The 21513-nt window shown below is 34.4% G+C and overlaps 1 protein-coding gene across 1 annotated transcript in view; it reads right to left on the bottom strand.

Annotated features, from left to right (window-relative positions):
• Nucleotides 1-21513, bottom strand: part of r (carbamoyl-phosphate synthetase 2, aspartate transcarbamylase, and dihydroorotase rudimentary) — a 489668-nt gene that overhangs the window by 251499 nt on the left and 216656 nt on the right. The window contains exons 15-16 of the mRNA XM_090390424.1: nt 17557-17790; nt 10712-10849 (exon numbers count right to left, since the gene is read on the bottom strand). Coding sequence (XP_090246550.1) covers nt 10712-10849; nt 17557-17790 — 372 coding nt within the window. The remainder of the gene's footprint in view (nt 1-10711; nt 10850-17556; nt 17791-21513) is intronic.

Below are 21513 nucleotides of genomic sequence, written 5' to 3'. Positions count from 1 at the left end.
TATGCAGATGATGTTACACTTTTTAATAAATCCAGTACAGGTCAGCAAGATTCCCTGACTAAATTGAATAACTGTTGTAATAGATTTGGTATGAAGGTCAGCAATAACAAGACAATGAAAATAGGCAGAAGTACTGAAAATATTAACTGCATTGTGAATGGAGAACCTATACAAGTAAAACATTTCAGCTACAAAGGCACAATTTTTAGTGAAGATGGTAAATTAAATATGGAAAAAGACAACAATCAACAAAGCTGGTATGGTAGGAAGTCAAATGAATACATTTATAGGGAATAAGAGAGAAATTAGTCAAAACACTAAATTAGCTGTATACAAGACTGTTTTCAAACCAATTTTAACTTACGAATCTGAGAGCTGAGTTAGAAATAAAACACTTGACCAAATACTAGAGACTACAGATATACGAGTCCTGAGAAAGATCCACGTCATGAACAATAACGAGGGTGTTAGGAAAGAATATGACACTGTTCGCAACCAGGAATGTGTTAGCAGAGCTAATCTCAGGTGGTATGGTCACTTAAACAGGAAAGATTAGCAAAACAAGGGTTCCCTGTCAGGTTGGCAAGAAAAAAGCCCAGAAGAAGACCAAGATGTAGGTGGATTGATACAGTAACAAGTGCCTTAGAAGACAGAAATATAAGGACTTTAAATTTTTCAGGAAATAACAACATATACTAAAATATTAATTAAAAAACTTTAATTAATACCTTCCAATATTTCAGCAATGTTACATTGCCATCTTCTGGGAACATAAAACTATGATATGTGCATGCAGGCGCTAACAATGAGCAAATGAGGCCGAAGAAGGCAAATGGCATTGGTCCTAGAGTCCTAAAAGTGCCCTCTAGTTGGCTAAATTGAGTTGTCTTGGCTGTTGTTCTAAGGAAGCAAGCATCCCAAATTTGGGGCAGTCCATGCACCCAAATTTGTTGAGTTATTTTTTTTAGAGCTGAGGCTGATTCCAGGAACAATCTTTCATATTTATATTTGCTACGGTGTAGTAAAGTGGCTTTCTCCCACCACACATGACTTTAAATTTTTCATTTCCTGAAAAATTTAAAGTCATGTGTAGCGAACGTATAAGTCTATCTACAAGAAATACAAGATCTGATGATGTTGGAGTCTTGACAGATAACAGATTGATTTAGCGGAAAATTGTAGATAGGTAGCTAGCAATGATGTAAGTTTTTCATGTAGTACTATCATATCCTGTATACACCTCTTGAGATTACATGTCAGGAATTTGATGATGACACAATTGTCTAGAGATCCTACAAAAAACCCTTCAAATTACCACTGGGTAATTCCATAAGCCGTTTTAACTTATTTTGATCTTTGATGCCTTTTGTTGAACTCTTCTCTATTTTTTTTCTTATTTAAAGATTAGACTTTTTTTTTTCCCCCCCATGTTCTGGCTTCATTGGTCTTTCAATCTTACAAGTGGGCTTCCTCTCTCTCTCTCTTTTTGCCACCGGTCTATTTTTTATCTACTTTTTTTGTCAGCCAATATTTTTCCATTGTATATAAATGCTCTTTCTCTATATTCCTTTTATCTTTTCATTTATATTATAAATAACCTAGGCTCTTTTATGATGTATTCATTTTTTAGGTCTAATTTTCTACATTTGTTCTTAAAATGTCATTTCTGCTGCTAATCTACTCTCATCTTTCTTTCTAACAGTTTGCATTTCTAAACCTTTTAACAAAATGGGAATGGCCATTACTTTATAAAATTTAACTTTGATTTGTCATCATTTTTTTTTATTCAGCATCTGTTTAAAATTATTTAACACATTCCTCTGAAATTTACTTATTTCTTCATTAATAGCGTTTAGATTATGCAAACTAAATAATTTAACTATCATTTATTCTATTTTATCTTCTATGATTAATTTTGTTCAAACATGGTCTTTCATAGCCTTAATTTATCATATGAATTCTGTTGAGCTACATTTACACAATTCCTTAATGCAAAACACATCTCCTTGCAGATATGTATAATGTCATGTATTAAGGGAAGGGCCACTACCCAGACTAGTTTTGACCTTTATTGAGGTCTCTTCAGTGGGAGCCAGGCCCAAGTGCAGATACCAGGCAGAAGCATTAGCAAGGCATCTCTACCTATAGGAGTTGCCAAACGATGTGCCACCTTTTTATTAAATTACTCTGGATTTAGAGAAAGATGTTGAAAGTTTATTTTTCACTTGGTTAGAGTATAATAAATTTAGTTTAATCCTTTATCGAAGTGTGAGCAAACAAAGTTTGCACCTGAAGTATCTTCAGGACTGTGGTAAGGTAGTACAACACCAGGAAACTCGTTGCAAAGGTGGAGCAAACTAACATCACTCCTATCTCAGTATCTCCCATAATGCAAAACACATCTCCTTGCGGATATGTATAATGCTATGCATTAAGGGAAGGGCCACTACCAAGACTAGTTTCGACCTTTACTGAGGTCTCTTCAGTGGGAGCCAGGCACAAGTGGAGATACCAGGCAGAAGCATTAGCAAGGTCATCTCTACCTCTGTTGTACTACCTTACGACAGTCCTGAAGATACTTCAGGTGCAAATTTTGTTTGCTCACACTTGGATAAAGGATTAAACTAAATTTATTATAGTCTAACCAAGTGAAAAATAAACTTTCAACATCTTTCTCTAAATCCAGAGTAATTTAATAAAAAGATGGCACATTGTTTGGCAACTCCTATAGGTAGAGATAACCTTGCTAATGCTTCTGCCTGGTATCTCCACTTAATTAAGTGTACTGAAAACTATCTTAACAAAGTCAGCAATTACAAAACTCACATGGTGCAAAAATTTTGCCTGACTGAAATGCAGCTAGAAAATAACCACTCTCTTTTGGGAAGCTGCTCCAAATTCATCGAAACTTTTTTCTTCATTCAACCCTGTCTTACTACTCTTTAGAAACTCTCTATCAATATTATTCCAGAATAACAACTCACATTTGTTCAATCAAAAATATATTTTTTTAATGTACACTTTTAGGCCAATCATGATCATAATCAACACTTAGTCTTAATATAATCAGCTAATGCCTTTTTATTCGCGTACAGGGAGTAGGCGAGACCATTTAGCCCTATCTAACTTAACATAATATAAAGTCTTAATATGTTATATGCAATTTTTTTTTTAAAGATATCACTGAGTTTATCATCACATTCCAGATGTGTATATTACTTCAAAAATCAGCTAGTAATTGATTTCATACAATTCATTCATCAAGGTGTATCATTATTAACACTGGATCTGGCAAAACTGTATTCACTAAGCAAATGATACCATTTTTTTAATCCATAAATCTCTTAATTTTTTTCTGTAGAATGGCAGGCAGGAAGCAACATCTTCTTTGAAGCAAGATGCTTCATTCATTTCTATTGTTCTCACTGAGAGTGGGGGGGTGGGGGGGGGGGGGGGTGGGGGGGGGGGGGGGTGGGGGGGGGGGGGGGTGGGGGGGGGGGGGGGTGGGGGGGGGGGGGGGTGGGGGGGGGGGGGGGTGGGGGGGGGGGGGGGTGGGGGGGGGGGGGGGTGGGGGGGGGGGGGGGTGGGGGGGGGGGGGGGTGGGGGGGGGGGGGGGTGGGGGGGGGGGGGGGTGGGGGGGGGGGGGGGTGGGGGGGGGGGGGGGTGGGGGGGGGGGGGGGTGGGGGGGGGGGGGGGTGGGGGGGGGGGGGGGTGGGGGGGGGGGGGGGTGGGGGGGGGGGGGGGTGGGGGGGGGGGGGGGTGGGGGGGGGGGGGGGTGGGGGGGGGGGGGGGTGGGGGGGGGGGGGGGTGGGGGGGGGGGGGGGTGGGGGGGGGGGGGGGTGGGGGGGGGGGGGGGTGGGGGGGGGGGGGGGTGGGGGGGGGGGGGGGTGGGGGGGGGGGGGGGTGGGGGGGGGGGGGGGTGGGGGGGGGGGGACAACAGAATCAACAATGGTGGTATGGTAGTGTTATAAAAGAGATTATTTATTAATTATTATCAATCCTCATTTGTTATGAGATTTTCTCTATAACAATTATTTCTATTTCCGAGTGTTTTTTAATATATGCACAATGGTTCAATTCCAATTGGTGCAATGACTTTTAACTGTTTCTTTCAGAATCTCCGAAAAATCACTGACTCAATATCAAATACAAAATATCCACATTTAATAAAACAAAACTGCAGAACTAACTACAAAATTAACTGGATCCTAGACCTTTTAAAATAAACTTACACTTTAGAGATCATCCATTCTCAGACTCATTCTATTACTAGTTTGTTTAACATATACTTAATCACATCTACTAGACCAAACACCTTGTTTACACAGTAACAAAATGTTCATAGTCAGTTTCTTTGTTAAGGCTAAGATTCTCCTCATTTCCATAGGATCCTTTCTCGTCACTCTTATGTAGTACACATTATTCCTCCTGAAGTATAGATATTCTGAATTCCGAAGTTAAGTACTCTTACCTCATGCAGTTCAATTTTGTACCAGCAAAAAAGGTTTCTTCTACTGCTTTATCTAAGTTGTTAAAGTCAGTCTCCTTTTCCAGTAGAAATAACAGATAGATCCGGTGTCCTTAAGACAGGTATAATTTTTTATCAGTATTTCCTCAAACATTCCTATAGAACGTCAATTGCAAAATTTTCTTTTAGTTATCAATACTTATTTACAGTCTTAACTCCTCTACTTTAAAGGTTCACAATTCTACGATTCCTTTTTTAGAATCTTCTATTAATATTCCTCCCACTGTCAGATACAACTAAATAAACTTCGTAAGAACAAAATTCCTCCATCTGCATTCTTAAACTTCCATTACCTCTCTCTCTCGTTTTTCTTCTGTTACTTCGATACAAATGCTCTCTTGTTGTTTACCTCAATACTGAATGTTCTTCTTGTCAGCTGTCAATCACACATCAAACTCCTCAGCGAGCACGTGTACTCCATGAAAGTGGCAAGCTAGAAGTTAAGTGTAATAGCTGACACGTTGTCTCTGTTAGCGACCAGAGAATGTCTTCATAAAACACAATATTTAATAATTTTAAACTACAATAAAATTTCTGAAAGTAACACAACTATCCAAATCCAGTAAGTACTTAAGTTTTTTTTTAATGCTTCACATTTCATTTTGACAAAATAACATCAATAACAGACACATCGCAAGTGCCAACAATACGTATTATGAAACCAAAACTAATAATCTACTAACAATTTGTAAAAATATTCAGAATTTTAAATTATGATTATTTTTACAGTATGATGTCAATTGAATAAATTCATACGGAATAAGAGAGAAATTAGTCAGAACACTAAATTAGCTGTATACAAGACAGTGTTCAAACCAGTTTTAACTTATGGATCTGAGAGCTGGGTCAGAAGTAAAACATTTGACCAAAGACTAGAGACCACAGATATATATGAGTCCTGAGAAAGATTAGGAGAACAAACAGATGGCATCAATGGCAATATCCTATTAAAAACGAGGATATTAGGAAAGAACTTGACATTGTCATCATCCAGGAATGCATTAGCAGAGCTAATCTCAGGTGGTATGGTCACTTAAACAGAATGGGAGAGGAAAAAAATTAGCAAAAGATTAAATATTAAAAGATTAGCAAAACAAGTGTTCTCTGCCAGGTAAACGGCCCAGAGGAAGACCAAGATATAGGTGGATTGATATGGTTAAAAAGTGCCTTAGACGATAGAAATAAAAGATCTGATAATGATAATATTGGAGTCTTGATAAGTAACAGACTGATTTGGAGGAAAATTGTAGATAGGAAGTTAGTAATGATGTAAATTTTTCATGTAGTACTATCATGTCCTGTACACCCCTTGAGGGTACATGGCAGGAACTTGATGATGGTGACACATTCAATTCAGTCTTTGTTTTGCACATATTGTGCACCTGGTAGGAACTTGCTCAACTGCAGATCATGTTTCTTCCATGATGGGCAGGTCCATTTTTACACATAGTTTTCAATATGTATTTCATGCTAGTTTCAATTTTGTTGTTTGAACCTATTTGTTCAATTAGTATTACAAACTGTCATAAAGATACGGAAAATTTCAAATGTAGTTCTATTTCAGGTTATGCATATAACTTGAATAGAGCTTGAATTTTATATGTACATATGTTTATTTGCTTTTGAAAAAAATTGCTTTATGAAGTTTTTGTAGTTTTTGAAACCTGATAGCCAGACTTCTCCAAGTTAAGGTTATTATCTAGTCCACATAAGGACATTTGTTCAGTTTCAGTTACAATGTAAATTGTTTTCCATATTTATTTAGTTTAGTGCCATGTACTTGTCACAGTTATAATTGTGCTCTGAAGATGCTGAGTAAAAAGCCAGTGAAATACCATTAAGTTTAATAAATGTATCTTTTCCTCTTTTGGCATTCTTTGTACCATGAAGCTCTATTATGACTAGTAGTTTCCAGCTAGATGGACAAAGAGCTTGTGGGCTGGAGAGATCACATGTTTAAAGAAACATTAAATGTAATTCAGCATTTGGGGGGGGGGGTAAATACTCAAACATGGTTGCATGTACTGCTTTCTTGAAGGTGGTCTGTTGTGCTCTACTTTTGACATATAAATGTGACAAGCAATTGGTCTCAGTGCTTATACAGCTGAACAAAGCATTATTTTGACATAAAAATAAAATAAATTATTAGATATGTGAAGAGCCAAAGGCTTTGATTCGGCGACATATAACTTGTTTAAGTTAAGGGATATTACATCCCATATAGTTTCTTAGCCGAATAAGAAACTCAAAGAGTTTCATGCTGAATATAGTAGAAACTATATAAAGTTCGGCGATTCCAAGCGTAAGCAAATACCTGGATACTGCAGCACTGATCCCAAAGGGTAGTGCAAGCTGGGGCAACTCGTGGTAGAAGTGGAGCAAGCTCCGATCACTATTCTTGATATTTGCTCATAATGTGAACTTAGCTCCTAGGAACTGTATTTTTGTTCACATTATGAGAGAGGTCACTACCCAGACCGGTTTCGACCTTTATTGAGGTCTCATCAGTGAGTAGCCAGACCTAGTTAATATCAAGTTTGTAGCGAACAGAACTTGTATCCCTTCTACGAGTATTGCCGTGAGGTGCTCTAATAAATTATTAGATATGTGAAGAGCCAAAGGCTTCGATTCGGCGACATATAACTTGTTTAAGTTAAGGGATATTACATCCCATATAGTTTCTTAGCCGAATAAGAAACTCAAAGAGTTTCATGCCGAATATAGTAGAAACTATATAAAGTTCGGCGATTCCAAGCGTAAGCAAATACCTGGATACTGCAGCACTGATCCCAAAGGATAGTGCAAGCTGGGGCAACTCGTATAAAATAAATGTTTTCCCTAAACATATCACTGCTTTGATTTGTTTTTACATCTTTGAAATTCAAATAATACTTCTTCAGAAAGGCGTGGAAATTATGTAGTGCTCAGGCCTGATTTCCCAGGTGACCAGAGGAAAACACAGCAGTCCAGATGTGGTCATATCAATGCTTTATTAAAAGAAATTATAACTTCCTTATCCCTGCTTTGTTGGGCATCCTTCAATTACCAGAGTAATCCTGTGAGCTAACCTTGCTAATATGCGCCCTCTAAACTTCAACTCTACTACTACCCCAAATCCCTGGCTTCACTAATTTCTTGGGGTACATTTCCCTCAATGTGGTACATAGGTTGTAATCTTTGACACTACTGGAGACAGAAAAGAGAGAGAGAGAGAGAGATTTATACAATAACAATTAGATACATTATAACATTATGGTATAATGTTATAATATACATAATGTATAACTTGACACTTTTCCAGAGACCCATTATGGTTTGCCCATACTGTCAAGCCTATTCAAATCAAACCATTCAAATCCTGCAAGCTCTCTACATCACCTTGATTAACTATTACCTAACTTTGCATCATCAGCAAATAACAGGACATCTCCCTTCCTATATCATTTCCCATTTGTTGCAGTTTGCATAATAACGTTCCATGTGGTATCCTGTCAAATGCCTAATCAAAATCCCAACAGTATCATTGTATAGTCATTCCCTTTATCCAAGTCATTTGTCACCCTATTATTAAAAGTTAGATTACCAAGCCATGCCGTCCCTCAGATCATATTATTATCCATCCATTCCTGAATTCTTTTTTTGACAAATTTTTCCAATACTTTTACCACCACTCCAGAAATACTGATTGGTCTAGAATTTGTTATCACAGACTTAGATCCTATCCTCCTTTATGCAAAGGAATTATTTTGCCCTCCATCCACTCTTGGGACTTTGCCAGAGCTAGGCTCGTGCATAGCCACTGGTGGAACTGCAGCACCCCCAATTTTTCTCGATATATAAATATTTTATTAATTTATTTATATTTGCTTGTAATATTTAATTTTATCATCAACAATCCTAAAAAATTTTCTTATTTTGTATAAAAAATAAAAATCATCCTGTAGCACTTAGGAGGACGAAGGACGCTAGCAGCACTGTTTACCAGTGTCATATTGCTACACGCGCAAGCATATGCATGTCATAGTGAGGTGCGAGCTTTAGTATAATGCAGTGCTGTCTGTCGCGCAGTTCCACTGTTGTTTATATGCAGTTTGTGCCAGTAGTAGAGTGTTCGTAGTGCTTATCCTGTTTACTCCATCTCTTTAAATATTTGGACACTACAATCAAAGACATAACATTTGTTATAGTTTTTATTTTAGAACATTATTGAGGTTACGATAATGAATTTAATTTTTAAATAATTTTGAATTATACTAAACTTTATAATTTTATCAATAATAAACAATATTTTTTCATGTTTAATTTTTTTTAAAATTTTTACCATAATTTTGATATTTTATTCAAACACGTATACACTGTACTTACAGTGTGTATGTATATTTCGAAAGTTGCACCCCCCCCCCCCACGATTTCAAGCCATGAGCCTCCACTGGCCAGGACATACATTAAACAGCCTAGGCAGAGACAATGCCAGTTCCCCTGAACAGTCTCGTAAAATGTGAGTAGATATCCCATTCAACCCCCACAGCTGTACTTTCATTCAGATTATGCAATATCCTAAGTACCTCCAATTCAGCAACTTCTTAAATCAGTCCCTGTCACTTCTGCAATAACAATATCTTCACTTGGATGATATATCCTTGCAAAGTAGTCACGCAGTAGCTCAAAAATTTCATCTGCCTCTGTTACCTCTCTACCATCTGCACTCATTAAAATTATCCTTCCATAATCGTTTTCTTACTCCTACTTGCAACATAAATAAATAAATAATAATAACAAAAATCTCTGGGAATTCATTTCACCTGCTCAGCTAATTTCTTCTCATAATCTACATGCTAGTCACCTTTCTTGTCTGATCCTTGTACTGTTCATTGAATAAGCTGGTCAACCTTTCAACCCATATACCCTTCACAACATTTTCTTTCTTTTTTTCTTTTTTTTTTTTGCTAGCTCATGCTTAATGATACTACTCAGCCATCTAACTCCTACCGAATTTACCCTTCTGACCTTGGGTAGTGTGATATTGCTTCCTCCAGATAACTCTTGACTACTATCCTCCATGCACTGTGAATATCCTTCCTTTGCAGATCTTTATGCCATAGTAAATTGCACTTATTTAATTGATTATTAAAATTTCCAGTTAAGCAACATTAATTTCAGGTAATACAGAATTTTGAAATTTAAACATTAATTCTGCATTTTCATTTTTATAATTTTGTGTTCTTTTAGTTCTTTCTCATATATCTCCTATTATTCTTTGCAGTTGTGATTTTTTCATCCATGTACAATTTCCTGCCATTTCATAGGAAATTCAGTTTGCTAACAAGAAGGCTTTGAGCTTTTTCTGTTTATAATAGTGACCTTAAAATAGTATTTTAAAGTCACTATTACATTGGAGCCAGATGCCAGTTTGCTCTTTGTTATTTTCAGATATAGAGGCACATCGACACTGAGAAAACTTGACTCCTGTCAATGTATATAGCACCTCAACTATTGATGTCTTTAGGGATTTAAGCAACAGTCTGTACTAACCAGGCTGGTCGAATATATTATCTCAAACTGCTCCTGAGGATGAGTGAGATAAAAAAAAAATTGAGGGGATCTTAGAACTTTATCTAAAGATCATTTAAAAAAAATATACTACTAATTGAATGATACTACTTTTATTTTGAATAAAATCTTTTATTCAAAATAAAAGCAAGACTAAGACAAAGTTGCAACAATGCACACAGAAAATGTAAGATATTTCATAGTATTTCATTACTGATAGTACATTAGGTCATGGCCTAATGAAATATCAAATTTATCCTATTCGATAAAAAATTTGCTTACTAGAAGGGGAAAAAAAAAAAAAGGAATATTTTTCTTGCAGCCCTTAAACAATACCAATGTTGAACATTGCTTTTTTTTTAATTTTTTTTTAATACTTTAAGCGCTGTTTAATGAGTAATTAAATAACACGTGGAAATAACTCCTTAGCTACTGGTAATTCAGTTGTTCTATGGATAACAAAAGACTTGCAAAGGTGTGTGGTAAGGAAGATGATGTGACTGATTCGTTTATGTTTTATGATTTCATAAAACATAATGAGTCACCTTTTGATTTGCATAACTGATATCCAAATTGGATGAAAATAATTATTTACAAAAATACAAATAAATAAATAACTACATTAAAAAGTACCTCTTCACTGACAGGTTTAAGATAAGGATCAAACCCAGTGACATTTTCATCTACCATTCTCAAAGCTTTCTGAAATGCTTCCTCAAAAGTCCTTCCGATAGCCATCACTTCCCCAACACTTTTCATGGAACTGCCAATCTAGAGAGGAAAAGAAAAATAATAAAACTGATATATAATTTGTTATGTAACCATTTTGTAACCAAAATACTTTCATATTTTGAAATCCAGAAATTAAATTATTTTATGGTCAGAATGATCAGCGACCAAGAGTTGCCACACATTCTCATACAAACACATGCACCAAAGATGCATGTGGTTGTAGTATGATTTATGTAATGATATATTAATATATTTATAGCACAAATAAAGAAAATTTCTATCCTTTTTAATTTCTTAAAAGGGTGGGGGACTGCAAATGATTTTCAGTAATAAAGTGTGAGTAAGCCAATGCACAACACTTGCAATGATATTCCATACTCTATTTCATTGCAAGTGTCGTGAATCGGTATAGATATATAAATGATATAAATATATATCAAGTAAATAATAGTAAAATAAAGATGTAATTTCTTATCTATTCCTATATACTCAAGCGTAAGCAAACAATGTCTGCAGTATCTTTGTGACTAGGCTACTTATCTACTCCATAATGCAAAGCACACTTCATATTTGCTGTGTATTATGGAAAGGGCCACTGTCCAGAACCAGTTTCAACCTATAAGGTTTCCTCACTCAGTGGGAGCCAAGCCCAGGAAAATACCAAGGTTAATTATCAATATGGAAGTCATATTTCATATATAAAAGTATATTGCTATCATAAGCAAAATGGTACATCATCATCTCATCCGATTGGTAACGGGTTGAGTCCACTAAGAAGAAAGGTTCTCCACTTATTGCGATCTTTAGCCATCTCAATCATGACTCTATAGCTGGGTAGATGTGAACGTTCCTTCAGCAACTTTATCCAAGTACTTCTTGGTCTGCCTCTAGGCCTTTTTTCTTCCGATATATCCATTCAGAGCTAAATATGGGAGTCTATGAGGGGCCATTCTCTGAATATGACCAAACCATCTCAGTTGATGCTTAATGATTGTGTCTATTATATTATCTGGGAAGTTATTAATTTTTCTGAGGCATTTAATTTCAAATGCTTAAAGTTTCTTGATTGGTTGTTGAGTTAATCTCCAGGCTTCTGAAGAATAAGTAACCGCTGGGATAATAATTGTTTTATATAATTTTAATTTTAGCCTCGTTGGGATTTTTTTATTTTTCCATATTTTGTTTAGTTTATTCATGTTGGTCCAACCTAGGTTTAGCCTGTGTTTTACTGTTTCCATATTGTTGAGGTTACTAGATATAAGGCTGCCAAGATAAACATATTTATTAGCTTGTTCCAGCAGGTGATTTTCAAGATTTATAGAAATATTTTCTTCTTCTCTACTTATCTTCATTATTTTTGTTTTATGAAGATTTATTTTCATACCATAAGTTTTACAAGAGTCATTTAAAATATTAACAGTTTTTTCTAGCTGTGGTTTAGAATCTGCTAAAATAATGATATCATCCGCAAATTTTATGTGATTAATGTTGGTACCATTGATTTTTACACCTGGTTCATTGGCTATGGTTTTACATGGACTTTGGCTATGGACTTCTTCTAGGAAGAGGATAAAGAGTTGGGGTGAGAGAGGGCATCCCTGCATTATACCTTTCTCGACTCTGAAATTCTCGGTTTTAATGTTGTTTGTTTTAACAAAAGCTTTGGTGTCTCCATAATAATTTGTAATAAATGTTAAAATATCAGAATCCATTTTTACGTTTTTTAGGATAGATCAATTTGTTTCTATTAACTGAATCAAAGGCTTGCTTAAAATCTATAAAACAACAGTATATGGGCAGGTTGTATTCCCAATATTTTTCTGCTATATTATTAATGGTGAAGATATGGTCTATAGTGGAACTATGTGGCCTGAATCCTGCTTGGTTTTCCTCTATGATTTTTTCTGTAAGGACCTGTGTTCTCTTTTGTATAATTCGAATGAATAGTTTATAACTATGACTTAAGAGTGTTATGGGTCTGTAATATTCTTTTGTCTCCTTTTTTGTCAATTGGTATAATAATTCCCATTTTCCAGTCAGTTGGAATTACTCCAGTATAAAGAATTTGATTAAATAAATTCATTAACAAATTAATGGCTTCCTTGCCACCATATTTCCATAGTTCAATAGATATTTCATCTTTACCCATAGTTTTTGAAAGTTTCATTTGGTTTATTGCATTTATAATTTCTGCTGAGGTTATGGGTGGTGCCTTTTCATATATCATCTTTTCTGTTATATTTTCCTCCTCCTGTTCTTTTTGAAATAATGTTTGATAGTAGTCCTTCCAAATAATTTTAATTTTTTGTATTGACCCAGTTTCTAGATTGTTTTTATCTTTCATTGTTAATGGTTTATCTTTATAGATCTTAGTTAATTCTTTGATAATTTTGTATACCGTTTAATTATAATTTCTTTTATTAGCTTCTTCGCAGAGTTTTGCTTTTTCCTCCAACCAGTTATTTTTGGCAGATATGCATATTTTATCAATTTTGTTTTTATCATCATCAAATTCCTGCCATGTACCCTCAAGGGGTGTACAGGATATGATAGTACTACATGAAAAATTTACATCATTACTAACTTCCTATCTATAATTTTCCTCCAAATCAGTCTGTTACTTGTCAAGACTCCAATTACCAGATCTTATATTTCTATCATTTAAGGCACTTTGTACCATATCAATCCACCTATATCTCAGTCTTCCTCTGGGTTGTTTTCCTGCCAACTTGGCAGAGAACAGTTGTTTTGCTAATCTTTCTTCACCCATTCTGTTTAAGTGACCATACCACCTGAGATTAGCTCTGCTAACACATTCCTGGATGCTGACAATGTCAAGTTCTTTCCTAATATTCTCGTTTTTAATATGATATTGCCATTGATGCCATCTGTTCACGCCCCTAATCTTTCTCAGGACTCTCATATCTGTGGGCTCTAGTTTTTAGTCAAGTGTTTTACTTCTGACCCAGCTCTCACATCCATAAGTTAAAACTGGTTTGAACACTGTCTTGTATACAGCTAATTTAGTGTTCTGACTAATTTCTCTCTTATTCCATATGAATTTATTCAATTGACTTCCTACCATACCAGCTTTGTTGATTCTGTTGTCTATTTCCATATTTAATTTACCATCTTCAATAAAAAAAGTAGCTGAAATGTTTTACTTGTTCCACAGGTTCTCCATTCACAATGCAGTTGACGTTTTCAATGATTCTACCTATTTTCATTGTCTTTGTCTTTTTATTGCTGACCCTCATACCATATCTATTACAACAGTTATTCAATTTAGTTATTCAATTTAGAGAATCTTGCAGACTTGTAGCAAATTTATTTAGAAGTATAACATCATCTGCATAAAGCAAAGAGCTGACATTAACATCTACAATTTTGATATCATGTTTAATACCACTTTCCTTCATAATGTGATCCATATAGATAATGAATAACAGAGGGAATAATGTACATCCTTGTCTCAGACCAGATTTAACATTAAACCATCTTCCTGTACTTCCTTCAATTCTAACTGCTGACTTACAACTCAAATAAAGACTAAGTATTGCTTGACATAATGCCCCATTGACACCACAAACTGTAGCGTATTGAATAGCTTCTCTCTTGGCACCTTGTCATATGCCTTTTCCAAATCGACAAAACTTAAATACAGATCTTTGTTATATTCCCATGATTTCTCCACTATAGGCTGGCAATTTGGGATTTAGTCGACCAAATTGTATTCCTATTGGTTAAACCAAAATACAAATACAAATGATGGTACAAAATGACACATTTTGTTTTTAAGATTCTTATAATGTTGTTTATTTTCTTCTGTATTTTTTATATTTAATATATGCTTTGCTGTTCTTTCTTCTTCTGAAGTATTTAGAATTTCAGGGGTTATCCATTCATGATTTGGTCTTGATGTTGTACCAAGTATGTTTCTTGCAGTACTTGTAACAATTTTTTTACCTTGATTCCATGTATTTTCCATATTGTCATAGGATAATCTTCTAAACTCATTTCCTATTAGTGTCTGAAAATTATCTAGCATAGATTTCTCTTTCAGTTTTGACAGGTCCACTTTGTTGATAGGAGCTCGTGATTTACGATACTTGAATTTTAGTTTAATTTTTGCTGCTAGCAGTTCATGGTCAGTGTCGAAGTCTGGAGTTTTTAAAGTTCTAACATTTTGCACTGATGATTTCCAATTGCATTTGATTAGAATGTAATCAATACAGTTCTTTGTTGTACCATCTGGTGAGGTCCATATGTATTTGTGGGAAGGTCTATGGAAAAAAAAAAAGAGTGTTACAGATAAATAGATTATTTGCTTTACAAAATTCTAAAATTCTTTCACCTCTTTCATTTCTGTTATCAACTCCGAACCTGCCCATAATATCCTCCGTGCCTGGGGTGAACTTCCCAATTTTGGCATTAAAAGTTAAATTGGTGCATTAAAATGGTACATCACCATATTTTTAAAATACTCTGGAACAGAGAGAGCTGTAGAAAATTTTTTTGCTTGCCTATCCTATAACAATATAATTTATCTATTATAATTTACTTGATAACCAAGCAGAAAACTTTCTAAAACTTTACTATTTAACTTTGTAACAGCTTACTTGCCATGCCTTTAGTAGCAACTTCTCATGTTAACTCTTTCTTTTAAGGTTACATGGTGATCAGCATTCATGTTCAGTTATATTTCTGTGATATCACTGAGTAAAAATAAAATGCTTAAGACATTGAAATATTCTGAAATGAGTTTCATGTAGCCACAAAATTGTAAGATAATAAATAAAGCTGACCTTTTTTTTTGGTTTATAATAAAAGAAAATATTATAAATAAATATATAAAATACATTATATAATAAAGCAGCACCATAATAAGAAATGGAACAATCTAACAAATTTACTGACATCAACAAACCCATCCCAACTTCCACTTCTCATATTCACTGCCACATTTCAACAAACAGCATATTTTGTTTGATTATGCAACTAATGAACTATACACTAAAATTGAAATCTTAAAGGATTAAATTTTATAATTCACACAAACATTTTTCTTAAAAATATAATACGTTATCAATGCACAAACCAAGCTGGAAGATAACCCAAATATGTTCAGTAAATTATTACAACCATTTTCGATATCAATTGTCCCCCACACCAAAGATAAACTATGTTATAGTATACAAGTCTCTCTCTTATTTTGACCTGCCATTAAGAATAAACTATAATTAAATGATAAAGGAACTAGAAATATAAAATGTATAGTATATATTTAGTCTAAGATCTATAATTAGAACTGCCTGCAATCTTGAATAAGCAACTGCACATTTCTAGCATACAGTAACAATACCTCTGGGACACAGCTATGAATACAAGTTAATTCAGTTATGTTTTAAGTGCAAAAGATTATTACAGCTTATAATGAAGATGGCTGATGGCTTGCACTCCTTAATTTAATTCAATTCTGATATGACATGAAAACACACTATAACCAGCAAGGAGAATAATCACTAACAGGAAATTCTTGGATAGAAATTTGGAAGATGTTTTCTGTGTTAAAGAGGGCGAAGCTATAGTTTTTGATATGAGCAATACTTCACTAAATTTTGTAACCATTTAAATTTCCCACAAGAATGGAAGTTTGACTGCAAGAGATCATTAGGATTATGGGAAATACCTACAACAAGTTGAGAGAACTTGCTGAACTGAGATATGGTCATCTATAAGGATAACTTTGGGAAGGTTCATTCTCTATTCTGTACATAGAGATGAATACTGACATACTGTAAGAGTTCTCATCTGGTTTCAAAACAATCTCCTGCACACCAGCTTATGCTACTACAAGAGGTCACATATTATCCATGGTTTTTCAGAATACATTATATTTTCATTGAAGGAACTGTATTAATCATTTATGGTGGATCTGTCTGGCTTCTTGTTTTAATTTTTGAGATTTTGCTTTATCATTTTTGGATTGTTTTTGGGAAACTGATACTCCATGTCAATATCTTTGTCTTCAGGAAAAGCATCCACCAAGAAGTCATCAAACTGAACTCTATTTACAATGCTTAGAATTTTGGTGATTTTATTTTTCTGCTGGGGTGTCTGGGGCTCTTTATTCTGTGGCACTCATATTTCTTCTTAATGAAAGATTGTTGTGTAACCTGATAATTTTAGTGTATTTTCTGGAGAGAGAGAGAGAGATAGTGAAAAGGGCAGCACCTACACTAGTTCCCCTCCAACAAGCACAAGTTTGTTTTACTTTACCATAGTCATTCTCTCTAATAACTATCTTGTTCATTTTTGAATTTTCAGCAGCCAAAAGATGCAAATAATTCATACCATTTTTATTTAGAAGGATATCACCTGTTTATGGTCTTTATTTCAGCAGCACCACTTATTTCAACAGTATTTCTACAGTTCCAACATAAACTTACTTCTGATTGATATTTCATACAACATTAGCCCACTTTCAGTTCTTTCAAGGTTATTCTGATGCCAAACACTAAATACCTTTCTATATAATATCACAACAGCAGGTAAGGTAACCAATTTAACTGAATACAATTTGGTTAAATGGTACCAACCCATCAAGCACATCCTTGTTCATTTAAATAAGTGAAAAACTTCTAATGATATGGAACACAAAAAGTTAATGAGTAGACAACAGGTAAATTATCTAAATTAAATATTTTGCTGAGTTGTGTTATATCAATAGGCATAATGAAACTCACCTTAGTGCTGACATTAAGAAATTTTCCCAGATCCCATCGTGGTATCTTGACCACACAATAGTCCAAACTTGGTTCAAAACATGCAGTTGTAGAACTGGTAACAGAATTACACAAATCAGGTAAGGCAATACCTAATGATAACTTGGCAGCAACATAAGCTAGTGGATAACCAGTTGCTTTACTAGCTAAAGCTGAGCTTCTGGATAACCTGGCATTCACCTCTACTATATAATACTAAAAGAGAGAAAAAAAAATTTTTTTTACTAAAGCAATGAGTAGTGCAGTTAGTGCTTAACCACTATGATTATAATAAATACTGTAAATAATTGCCCAATGACACTAATTTTTTATAATATTTTATGAATAATGCAATAACAATCAGAGAAAAGATTGCAGTATTCAACACCAAATACGAGGATAAAATTCTTGAATGGCAGGCAATAACAAGTAGAGTAATGTGCCAAATATCAGAATGGAGAACTGGACAATGAGACTTATTTGTGCCTATGGTCCCACAAAAAGTTCTAATAAGGAAGAAGGAAGAATTTTTCAAGGCATTAGAAAATCCTGGTTGGAGATCTAAAAAGCAGATTAGAAAATAACTTCTCTGACAAAAATCTTGAAAATAACCAGATTTCCTATTCATAGTGAGAGATACAAAAAGTTCAGACTTGGATAGTAAAATCATTGACTGATTTTTTTTTTTTTCAAACAATGTTTAGCATTCCTCTTTTAAATGCTTTCTAGAAAGATTATGGTAAAACACTTTTTGATGTAAAGAGATAAGCAAAGCTTTTATGTTATGGAGCACCTAACATCAGAACATATCTTTTGACTGCAACTCTATTTTTTGATTAAAACTAAATAAAAATTTAATGAATATATACATATATTACATGGCCATTGCATATATATTAAATTATGATCATTACATGGTTGTTGAACACATCAACAATCAGGGATAGGGAAGTTATTGTTCAACTTTATAAGGCATTAAGTACACATCTGGGCTACTGTGCACAGATCTGGTCACTTGGATTTTTTGGTGATGAAGTCATGGAGAGGATCCAGAGGCAAGTAATAAAGATTGTTGCAGATCTGAGGGATGCTTCATATGAGGATAAATTGAAGGTCTATGAGTTCTAAAAAATGGCTGATAGGTGTAAGAAAGGAGATATGATAAAAACAAAGTTATTAAAGGAGTTTTGTAGGATTGATATTGATGACTTTTTTTCTTATAGTGCAGAAGGAAGGAAGAGAATGAGGAGTCATCACTGGAAATTGTAAGTGTAGTTAACAAGGGTATTAGGACTAGATTTTTTGCTTGGAGGGTGGTGAATGTGCGGAGTGCATTGCCAGAGGTAGTTGCGAGTGCTTCATCTGTGAATGAGTTTAAGGTATTGATATGATAGGTATTGTGTGAATAATGATTAGTATGTTGATGCAAGGTCTCCAACAATGAAACTTCTGAATCCATGGAGATACCATTATAATAATGTAATAATAATAAGCCTACCTTTGTTGGAAGTTTTTTTCACTTGGATATATTATAAATTAAAGATACCAAGAAATTATATACAGTGAGGTTTCTTTATATGCGGTAGATACGTTCCACAGAAAACAGCATATAAAAAAATCGCACAAAAAAGACCTAACTTATGTTGAAAAATTAGGAATAGGTTCCATAATTTTCTAAAACCACATGAAACCGAAGAAATTAAAATAAACCTAAAATCGCATGAAAAAGTTCATAACAATTCAGGAAAATAGGAATGCCTAAATTTGTTTTAAAGCTTTATTCATTTAATTTTATTGAAAAGAAACAATTCTTTTTAAATTTTTTAATCAGAATTATCGTGGCTATTAGACAATATTCAGCAACGTTTGTGAACTGGCGAAATAATCACTTTTATCACCAGAAAAGATACAGTGCATTAGATCTGTATGGTAAAGGCAATGGTTCTTCACAAACAGAATTATAGCTTCACCCTCGTTCTGTGCTGATTTTTTTCTTGACAATGTAATCAATAATTAAACTTTGTGATGATGATGATTTTACTAATTTTTTATACAGCTCACAATATCCAGACATAGTTCATCAGCTCACATTGGAATTTAAAGGCTCGTTCAGAATTTGTATTAAAAAAAAAAAAATAAAAAAAAAAATAAATAAAAAAATTCCAATTTATTGCACAGTTCAAGACCTTTTTCCAAATTATATTTGCAGTCAGAGTCAGGGAGACAGGTTTTTCTTCCACTTCACTATCATTTTCAGGATCTTCGACGATATCTAAAGTTAATCAATATCCAATAATATCATCGACACTTAAGGTATTATCCACAAGCAATTCGTCTACATCATTCTGGCTAAATCTATCAAACCTTCTCCACCAATTTCAAGTACCAAAGTAATGATTTCAGCTGATAATGTAGATGTTTGTATGGTTGCAATACCTCCAGGCCAAGCTGCTTTCTGGCAGACATTTAAAGTTTGTGGTCTTATTTCAGCGATAGCAGATGCAACATGATTTAAGCAGTCCAAAATAGAAAATTTTTTCCAAACATCAGTTACTGTTAATGATTCATTTTCTACTTTATCCAATATAAATTGAAAAGTGTGCTTAACGTAATATTTTTTAAAAGTAGCAATTATGCTTTGATCTAAAGGCTGAATAATGCTTGTTGTATTGGGTGGAAAAAACTATCTGCACATTTGGATGTTCTAAATGCAGATGACTTGGTGCATTGTCAACAATTAATAAAACTTTAAAATCGAGAGCTTTTCTGCTTCATATTTGTTTCCACTTCTGGTACAAAAGCAATTATTGAACCATTTAGTAAATACAGCAGTTGTTATCCAGGCCTTTGTATTAGCCATCCAATGTACTGGCAGCAATTTTAGATCTTTGCCTTTTAGAGCACGTGGTCTTAGAGATCGATTTACTAGGAGGGGTTTCAACATTCGATTCTCTGATGCATTGCTACAAAGCAACAACTTACTCGATCTTTGTTTACTTTAAACCCAATTGGTTTTTTCTCAGACATTGCGATGTAAGTTTGACTAAGCATTTTCTTCCAAAACAATCCTGTTTCATCAGCATTAAACTACTGCAACCTCGCCTGTAATCTTCACGTTATGAAGTACATTCTTTTTTAAAAACCCAGTTAGCCATCCTTTGCTAGCCAAAAATTCTTTATCAGTCTGGGAAGCGGAAGTAGAGGGTTCCAATTGCTTCATCTGTTCACAAAACCGAAGAGCTTTTTGTTTAATTAAATAACGTAATTAAACAAGAATTCCTATAACCACTTATAGGAATTCTTCTTTCAGTTAATTCTTCAATCCAAATTACGAACGTTTATTCCGTTTTTTCTAATAAAGCATCTCTTGAATACGATAATAATTTGGCACTTAGTTTTGTGCCAGAAATGACAGATTTTCTTATTGCGACTTCATTCTTTTTTAATTGCTCTTATAGTAGATTTGCCTAAATTAAAATGTTTACCAATCGCCATAGATCCCTCTCCTTTTGCTAAGCGATCTAAAATTGCAATTCTCATTTCCAAAGAAATTGCTTTTCTTTGGTGCTTTTTTTTTTCTCCATTGTGTCAAATTAAATCTTTAAAATAAAAATTAGCAAAATGTAGACTTACAATAACGAAAAAACAAACACACATGCAAAATTAAACTTTACGGACACTCGCTGCTTACACGTTACGCCAGAATGTGCTGCAACACATACATTTTGAAGTTATGCGGTGCATAACTTCAAAACGCATAAAATGAGACCCAAGTGTACTTGGTTTAATCCTTTATCCAAGTATAAGCAAACAAAGTTTGTGCCTGAAGTATTTTCAGGACTGCGGCAACTTGTATAAGGAAGCCAAGACTTGCCTTAGTATCCCATAATAGTGACCCTTCCCATAATGCATAGCATTATACATGTCTGCAAGGAGATG

This window comes from Typopeltis vanoorti, chromosome 3, assembly GCF_054136105.1.
Source record: "Typopeltis vanoorti isolate ZY-2024b chromosome 3, IOZ_Tvanoo_1.0, whole genome shotgun sequence".
Classification (NCBI taxonomy): Eukaryota; Metazoa; Arthropoda; class Arachnida; order Uropygi; family Thelyphonidae; genus Typopeltis; species Typopeltis vanoorti.
Note: the sequence above shows the minus strand (reverse complement) of the source record. Positions and strands in the feature narration are given on the sequence as shown.